The 9,392-nt window shown below is 40.5% G+C and overlaps 1 protein-coding gene across 1 annotated transcript; it reads right to left on the bottom strand.

Moving 5' to 3' along the window:
* Positions 1–245: 245 nt before the first annotated feature.
* On the bottom strand, positions 246–2,888 carry LOC136061919 (uncharacterized). Its single transcript, XM_065760373.1, has 2 exons — positions 1,657–2,888; positions 246–1,587 (listed from the first exon to the last, which is right to left on the bottom strand). Exons 1-2 carry the CDS (start codon positions 2,886–2,888, stop codon positions 246–248), a joined length of 2,574 nt encoding a protein of 857 aa, XP_065616445.1.
* Between the last annotated feature and the right edge of the window lie 6,504 nt (positions 2,889–9,392).

Below are 9,392 nucleotides of genomic sequence, written 5' to 3'. Positions count from 1 at the left end.
CCAAATCATCTGATCCGAGGACTACATGCATGATTGGATTTAAGTTTAAACACTCAAAGGAATCGTATAGGAGTGCTAACTAACCCAAATCATCTAGTCCGAGGACTACAGGCATGATTGGATTTAAGTTTAAACACTTAAAGGAACTGTACAAGCTTTACATAATGAACTGGCACAATGATTGAAGCAAAGATTTGATTAATAATAGTACCTTTTAAGGTTGTTTACATTCCAAGGACGTGGTATTACATGGCTATCAAATCTTCCAAGAAATATGCCCCAATGCCAGCCCCTGAAGTGATGCAATATGACCCTTCCCAATTGGGTCCTAACTTCCCCCAGGCTGGGTTTTTTGCAGTGCCCACAACTTTCCTGAGTACCAAATCACCAGGTTTCAGAGGCCTTAGCTTTACATTGGCATTATAACCTTGCCTGAGCTTTTGTTGGTAATGTGCTAATCGAACCATTGCATTTTCTCTCATTTTCTCAATCAAATCCAAACTCTTTTCTAGCAGCTCATTATTGATAGTCAAACTGAACAAACTGGTTTTCATAGTTGGGAACCCAGTCTCCAGAGGAATGACAGCTTCAGCTCCATAGGTCATTGAAAAGGGGGTTTCTCTAGTAGATCTACGATGTGTAGTTCTATATGCCCAAAGTACGTGTGTGGCAATTCTTCCACCCATTTGCTTTGCATCGTCTAGTCTCTTTTTTAATCCATTAACTATGACTTTGTTAACTGCTTCTGCTTGCCCATTCCCCTGGGGATAGGCAGGAATGGAGTATCTGTTTGTGATCCCAAGTTCGTTACAATAATTTCTAAATGCTTTGCTATCGAACTGTAGGCCATTGTCCGAGATGAGAGTGTGAGGAACCCCAAAACGAGTGACGATATTCTTCCACACAAATTTCTGCACATTTACGTCTCGGATGTTGGCTAGAGGCTCAGCTTCAACCCATTTGGTGAAATAGTCTGTGCCGACTAGAAGGTATTTCTTATTTCCTGCTGCTTTAGGGAATGGACCCACTATATCTAAGCCCCATTGAGCAAATGGCCATGGACTAGATAGTAGGTTGAGGACTCCACCTGGTTGATGTATGTTTGGCGCAAATCGTTGACACTGATCGCACTTCTTAACATACTCATGGGCTTCTTTTTGCATGTTCGGCCACCAATAACCTTGAGTAATGGCTTGATGAGCCAAAGATTTACCTCCAGTATGACTCCCACAAATTCCTTCATGTAATTCTTCTAGTAGTAGCTTAGCCGCTTCGGGACGCATGCATAATAAGTACAGCCCAGAATATGAGCGTTTATAAAGTTTATAGTCCTCGGATAGCCAGAATCTGGTCGCTTTCCTTCGGACTTTATTGGCTTCTCCCCTTTCTTCGGGCAAAATATCCTCCTTCAAGAATTTAACGATAGGATCCATCCAACTGAGTTCGACCCTGATTTGGTGGATCTGTACTGCCTCAGCTTTTGCTTCTGTAGGCCCATGCAGGTCCTCGACGAGGATGACTCTCGGTAAATCTTGCGCCAAAGAGGTAGCAAGCGTGGCTAGAGAATCAACATGTGCATTACCATTTCTGAGGATGTGCAGCAAATTAAAAGAGGCAAACTCCGACTGCAGGCGCTTAACTCGGCTAAGGTATCACTGCATTCTCTCATCCTTCGCCTCAAATTCACCTTGCACTTGACCGACAACTAATCTCGAGTCCGAGAACACCTCCACTGACTTTCCTCCCATTCTCCGAACCATAGCCATTCCTATCAGTAAGGTTTCGTACTCGGCCTCATCATTTGTGGCCGTGAAGTTCAGTCTTATTGAGTTTTCGATAACGATCTTCTCTGGAGATGTTAACACCAGTCCTACACTAGAACCCTTCTGATTTACTGCACCGTCAACATATACTTCCCAGGATGATGGACCTCGTTGAGAGATCATACCAACCGATTTTTCATCCATGTCCTTATCTGCCGTTACTTCTTCTAAACTAGGTTCTGTGAACTTGGCCACCAAATCTGCAAGGATTTGGCATTTGACTGAAGTGCGAGGCATGTATTTGATGTTGAAAGCCCCCAGGATAGTGCCCCACTTAGCTATTCTTCTCGTGTAGTCAGCACTTCGAAGTATGGTTTTAAGCGGGAGTTGTGTAAGCACGACGACCGTATGTGCTTGGAAATAATGAGGCAACTTTCGTGTACCGAGTACTACTACCAAGATGGCTTTCTCCAGCGGCAAGTACCTAATCTCGGCCTTATGTAACGACTTACTCACATAGTAAATTGGCCTTTGCACGCCTTGGTCCACTCGTATCAGTACTAAACTTACGGCACAGGGAACCACAGCAATGTAGGCAAACAGGACCTCATCTGGCTTAGGACTGGACGTAATTAGTGGCCGAACCAAGTAGTCTTTGAGTTGTTGGAAGGTCGAAGCACATTCTTTAGTCCATTCAAACCCTTTCCACTTATTGATCAGTGAGAAGAAAGGTTTATACCTATCTGCTGACCGAGAGATGAATCGGTTCAAGGCAGCTGTCATCCTTGTCAATTTCTGAACTTCTTTCAGATTCCGAGGATCCTGTAGATTTTGGATGGCCTTTATCTGATCGGGGTTAACCTCAATTCCCCTGTGCGTCACCATATACCCCAAGAATTTGCCTGACCCTACACCAAATGAGCATTTGGAAGCGTTTAGACGTAGCTTGTGCCTTCTTAGGACTTCAAAAGTGTTGTCAAGGTCCTTTACATGCTCGGAAACAACTTTGCTTTTCACCACCATGTCATCTATATAAACCTCGATACTTTTGCCTAGCTGTGACTCAAACATCCTCGTCATCATTCTTTGGTAAGTAGATCCTGCATTTTTCAGACCAAATGACATTACTTTATAATAGTAGTTACCAATAAGGGTAACAAAAGCAGTCTTCTCCTAGTCATCCGAAGCTAACGGTATTTGGTGGTAGCCTTGGAAAGCATCCAAGAAACTCATCCGAGGATGGCCGATAGTGGCATCTACTAGCTGATCAATCTTCGGCATAGGGAATGGGTCCTTAGGACAAACCTTATTTAAGTCAGTGAAATCTACACAGACTCGCCATTTCTCGCTCTTCTTCTTCACCACCACAGTATTTGCTAACCACTCGGGATAAAAAACTTCCTTAATAGTTCCAGCTTGTTTGAGCTTAATTACCTCTTCTTTCACTGCATCTGCATGTTCCTTAGATGGGCGCCGAGGAGGCTGCTTCTTGGGGATAATCAGTGGGTTGACTCTCAGATGATGGCAAATGAATTCTGGATCCACTCCTAGGGCTTCGTAAGCATTCCAAGCAAATACGTCAAGATTTCTCTTAAGGAACTCCATTAGCTCTTCCTTCTCCCGAAGAGGCAGCTGAGATCCGACTTGAAAGAACTTTTCAGGGTCGTCCCCAATAACAATCTTTACTAGATCTTCGCATTGGGCTCCCCCGTTTGGATCTTCAGCGGGCAATACCCGACGTTTTAGCTGCTATAAACCCCTTTCAGCCTTGGCCGAGGACTCGGCTTCGGGCCTATGCTGAATGGCAGCCACCAAGCACTGTTTGGCCACGGATTGATCTCCTCGGATTTCACAAACCTGGCCTTCGGAAGGATATTTGACTTTCTGATGCAAGGTAGAGGAAACAGCCCCCAGCGTATGAAGCCAAGGTCTGGCTATAAATGCCGTGTAAGGGGAATACACATCTATAACTATGAAATCCACCTTCACTACCTCTGAGCCAGTCTGTACGGGTAATCGTATCTAGCCTTTCGGGGTGACGACTCTTCCTTCAAAACTAACCAGCGGAGAATTATATGGTGTTAGGTCACCAGGTTTTAGGTTTAGCCCCTTATAGAGACCAGGGTACATTATCTCCACAGTATTACCTTGGTCAACCATTACCCTCTTCACATAATACCCTCAAATTCTAAGGGTGATGACTAACGCATCATCATGAGGTTGGATGGTTCCAATCTTGTCTTCGTCCGAGAACCCTAAAATGGGTTGAGCATCGGGTTTGGCTCTCTTCAGACATTGGCCAGAGTCGCCTGCGGGTAACCGAGCTACTGACATAATCTTGGATGGCCAGGATCCTATTCTCCCCAGTGCTGCAAAGATGACATTAATAGTTCCCAATGGAGGTTTTGAAGGGTCATTTCTTCGGGGTTCTGAGCTCATCTGACTCCTCAGCCACTGGAGTGGTGTAGGAGGTGCCTCAATTTACCTTCCCACAAGCTTCTACAATCCTCAGTAGTATGCCCATGGTCTTGGTGGTATTGGCAATAGAGATTGTGATTTCGCATTTCAGGGTTCCCCACCATCTTATTCGGCCACTTAAAGAACGGTTCATTCTTAACCTTTTTCAAAACTTGTTGGATTGGCGCTTTGAACATAGTGTTGACTGCCTGAGGATTTGCTGACCTCGATTGCCCAGAAAAATCTCTCCACGGCTTATTATTATTATAGCGGTCCGACCTGAAATCCCTCCTCTCCTGGGGGATAACCTTGTCCTTACCTTTCCCCTGTTGTTGATCTTCTTCAACTCTTTTATATTTTCAATACGATCCATTAGTTGACGCATGCTAGTAACAGGCTTACCAGTTAAAGATATCCTTAAACCATGATCAGTGGGGAGGCCGAGCTTAAACATGCTAAGGGCCATTCCATCAAAATTGCCCTCCATATCGTTGAACATCTCCCAGTACCTATCTGAGTACGTTTTCAAGGTCTCCCCCACTTGCATGCTCAAGGATAGCAACGAAGACAAGGGCCTGGCCACTCTCCGAAATTTGACAAAATGGGAACCAAATGCCTGAGTGAGATCTCTAAAGGAGTTGACAGAGTTTGCTTCTAGGCCATCAAACCATCTCATTGCTATCGGTCCAAGACTGGAGGGGAAAACCTTGCACATCAAAGCCTCATCCTTGGAGTAGACAGCCATCCTTTGATTAAAGTGGTTCACATGCTCCACAGGGTCTGTTCTACCATTATAGATGGTGAACGCAGGTTGGTTAAAATGCCAAGGAAGTCTCGCTTCTTCAATCCTGCGTGTAAAGGGTGATCTAGAGATTTGATTCAAAGCCCTGCTCATGGCATCATTCCCTACGCTTCCATGTGGTGGGCTTGAGGTTGCCTCTTATGATGATGCTCTTCCTCATAGGAAAAGGATTCACTGACTGGCATTCGCAATCTCTGTTGGTAAGTGAAGTCCTGTTGGTCATCAGACTCTTCATCAGAATATGAAGAAACCCGTTTCTACTTTGCATGGCGCAATTCTCTTTTCAATCTCTCAATTTCCAATTGCATGTTCTGGTTCTTCTTTGCATGAGATATGTGACTCCCACCATGTGACTGACCCTAATCAGCATGAGTGGTGTGCACACTATCTTCACGATCTTGTCTCTGCTCCAAATTAAGGAAAGGGTCCACGTGTTGGGATGCCCTAGATTCTGCTGGTCGTTGCCCTGGTTCAACCATTATCAACTATTGCTCCCACTTTCGCTCAAGCTTTTCCCACAGACGACGCCAATTGGCGGGTTAGGATTTGTGGCCCAAGCCCAAAACAATAAATTTGTAGAGAGTGGATGAAAGAGCTAGGTTGATTATGGAATTAGCAACGGTTAGCTACAACCTCCAAGTATAGACCAGCATAAAGATACACATAAAGATGAAATATAATGAAGTCCGAAGAGGTTTATGATTAATTGAATAGTAATTACAGTTCTTAGAGCTACAGTAAAGCTTTTCTCTATTTCTCCTTCTCTTTTTTCCGATCCCCCATTATCAGAAGTTCCTTTCCTTTATATAGCATCTTTCTCCATCATCTCCATCGTCCACTTGTTCTTCATCTGTGTACCTACTTGAGTATATGTCACGTCGAGTATCTTCTTTAGCTCTTTGAGAGTGGCGGTAGCTGAGGTTACACTGTTCAGGGGTCTTCTCCACATAAATGCGGCCAGAAAAGTTGCTGCAATGCATTAAATACGGTGGTAGCAGCTTTTCCTTTAGATATTTCTTCGTTCTTCTCATCTCCAGACATACCCAAAGCTTATCTTTATCGTTGGGGTTGCTAGGAAGGTTATTCGAACCTTCCACACGTTTGATTGATCAAAACTATTCGTATCCGAGGAGTAAGACCTCTTCGGACCGTTGGTGACCTCTTCGGATTGTAATCCTCCTTCATTTCGAGGTGTCTTTCTTCCAGATGGACTCTATCTCAACCAGTTCCTTCTCTTCGGACACACAATAATCTTCAAACAGGGCCTTAGGCCCAATACGTAGGGTTGGGCTTTTACCCCCTCCCCCCATATATATATATATATATATGATTTAGAATTTAATTGGTTTTAGTCTCTTCTATTTTTGCACCTAATAATTCACTTTATACAAAAATTAAAAACTTAAATAGATACGTGGCAAAATATTGGATTTCAATTGAAATCCAATTTAGAATCTAACTAGTTGTTAACCCATGCTTTGCACAGTTTTTTATTTTATTTATAAAATTGTAATTATTAGTCCTTAAATAACTACTACTGTAATACCCGAAGAAGAAGAAAAGAGAGAGAGAGAGAGAGAGAGAGATTTAAAGAAGGGGCATTTAAGTAAATTTGTTTATGGGGTAACTTTTTATAATTAATTTTACTAAGGGGGTTTTTAGAAAATAAGGTTGAAACCCTAGCTATATATAGTCTAATTTAAGTCAATGTATAATGACAGATATTTGGAGAGCAGAGACTACCCAAATACTCAAGTAGAGAAAGTTTGACTACACAATTGAGGTAAGAGCCTAAAAATATCTTTCTTGTTAAATCTACACTTTATTTGGAATTAGAGTATCTTTTTTATGTGAGTATTTAAATATTCAAAAGTTTTATTGATATAAATGAAGAAAAGCTCAGTTTTATTTTTTTGTAAACTGGACGATGTACCTGCAGATTTTTCTAGATTCAGTGATTTAGGGCCGTTTGGTAATGTTGTTCTAATAACATTGTTTGTATTTTTTGAAAATACGTGTGGATGAAAAAGTGTGAAAAAATACGTGTAATCTTATTTAAAAACCAAAATGCATAAATGCGCTTTAGTCCTTACATTTTGCACTTTTTCCATTTTGGTCCCTACATTTTATTTGTACCATTTTTAGTCTCTAAACCAATTAATGCGTGACATTTAAGTCTTTAGCATCAACCAACTAACAGAAAAAGCTGACGTGGCTGACGTGGGCATTAAAATATTATTAAAAAATTTATTTGGTATTTTTTAAATGCCAAAATTAAAAAAAAAATTAATTACTCAATTTTAATTAAAAAATAAAAAAACAAACAACAAAAATTATTTTCTTTCAAACAAAAAATTTACTTTCTTTTAATTAAAATGATTTTTTTTTATTCCAATTTTTTTTTTAGAAGAACATGCTCATGTTCTTTATGTTCTTCCCCGTATATGATTCATATTCTTACCAAATTAATCCTTATTTTCTTATCATTTTCTTTTCCTTTCTTGTACTTTCTTTATAACCAAACACATCAAAACAAAATAAATTAATTAAATGTCTTTCTTGTCTTTTTTTTTTCTTTTCATTATTTTTTTCAGAAGAACATGTTCATGTTCTTTGTGTTCTTCCCTGGTGTTCTTCCCTATAATCAATCTCCAACAAAAAAAAAAGCCCTAAACCTAGATCCTAACCAAACCCCAAACCCATATCCCCAATAAAGCAAACCTTAGCCTTCAAACCCATAAATTTTCTTGGCAAACAAACACCAAAAAAACCCACTGGAAAAAGAAACCCCAAATTACCACCACCGAATCAAAGAACATGAAGATCAAACGCAAGCAAAAGAATAGAAACCTAGCAACTTTGTTCCTCTCTCTCATCATTCCCATTCCGGACAGAAACCCTAGAACTGACTTCGTGTGCGCGTGTCCCTCATTCAATGTCGTCTCAATCTTCGCCACCACCTCCTCTATCACCCGCGCGTCGCCCGAACTCACCACCAATACCATATTTGAGACTCCTAAGAAGTTAAGTGAATCGGACTCTGAGGCAAGGACTGGATCGGGTGGGGCTGAGGCGGAGGAGGAGTCAGGTTTGAAGATCAGGTGCCAGGAGCCAGGGTTGAGCTCGTCCTCGGACTTGTGAGGTGAGCTGAACTTGGAGCTGAACTCGTCCCATTTGGACGAGTCATGGGGAGTGGTGGGATCGGGGGGCGAGTCATCGGAGGAGGATGAAGTGGCGTCTTTGAGATCGTCTTGAGAGAGAATGAAGACGAATGGGCGAGTGGTGAGTGAGAGAGGGTAGAGAGAGAGAACTAGGAGAGAGAGTATGAGGTTTTTGGTTGCTGGGTTTCTATTCTTTTGCTGGGTTTCATGTTCTTTGATTCGGTGGGGTTTGATCTTCATGTTCTTTTGCGTGACATTTTTTTAATTAAAATTGAGTAATTAATTTTTTTTTTTAAATTTTGGCATTTAAAAAATGTCAAATAATTTTTTTAATAATATTTTATTGCCCACGTCAGCTTTTTCTATTTGTTGATTGACGGTAAGGAATTAAATGTCACACGTTAATTGGTTTAGGGACCAAAAGTGGTAAAAATAAAATATTGGGATCAAAATAGAAAAAATACAAAATATAAGGACTAAAAGTACATTTACGCCAAACTAAAAATATATATTTAAACTCCTATACCAAACTGCTCTTGATCTTTTTACATACGCTTGTTGCGATAAGCGCAAATTGAAACTGAAGATTTAGGCGGGTAAAGGTCAGGTTTCTGCGTAGTTTTTGTGTTAGGGTACCGAATTGATGGATTTGGGGAAAAACAAAAAGTCTAGTGAGTATAGGTTTAGGTTTGAGCTCTGACAAGTTATAAAAATAAAAAAATAAAAATAAAAATGTACGCAACAACTGTGTATTTGTTGAAGATGGGTCAGCTACCAAAAAAAAAATTGTAATGTAAGTGCAGTACTTGAAGGATGGCCTACGTCCTTGTCTTTCCTAGTGTGACATAGCAAGGTTTTCAGACCCGGATCATTCATTGAACCGTAAAAGGGAGAAGTTCAAGGTTTTTAAGGTTGAACCGAGGTCAAACCGGGGTCGAACCGTGATGACGTCACAATTAATTTAATAATTAATTAAAGCCTAAATATAGATATTAAATTTATAAAACTAGCAAAATTGACTAATATATCTATATATGTAAGGGAAATTTAATGATTTTCAAGCATATATTTAATAATTAAATAGGAAAGTTAATAAAATAAAATAATAACCATGAAAACATTAAAATTTATGATTAATTTTTGAAGTAAAGTTGAATATCTTTGAAGGATTTTAATTATAATTTTTTTTATTCCTTGTAAGAGATGGAT

The sequence above is a fragment of the Quercus suber genome, unplaced genomic scaffold (assembly GCF_002906115.3).
Source record: "Quercus suber isolate HL8 unplaced genomic scaffold, Cork oak 2.0 scaffold_363, whole genome shotgun sequence".
Taxonomy (NCBI): Eukaryota; Viridiplantae; Streptophyta; class Magnoliopsida; order Fagales; family Fagaceae; genus Quercus; species Quercus suber.
Note: the sequence above shows the minus strand (reverse complement) of the source record. Positions and strands in the feature narration are given on the sequence as shown.

Bases quoted from the DNA above. Each gene is read 5' to 3' on its own strand.
- LOC136061919 (XM_065760373.1), bottom strand. From the start codon at position 2,888: ATGTCATTTGGTCTGAAAAATGCAGGATCTACTTACCAAAGAATGATG. The intron at 1,588-1,656 runs GTGATACCTTAG...GCACATCCTCAG, and splicing joins GCGAAGGATGAGAGAATGCA to AAATGGTAATGCACATGTTG.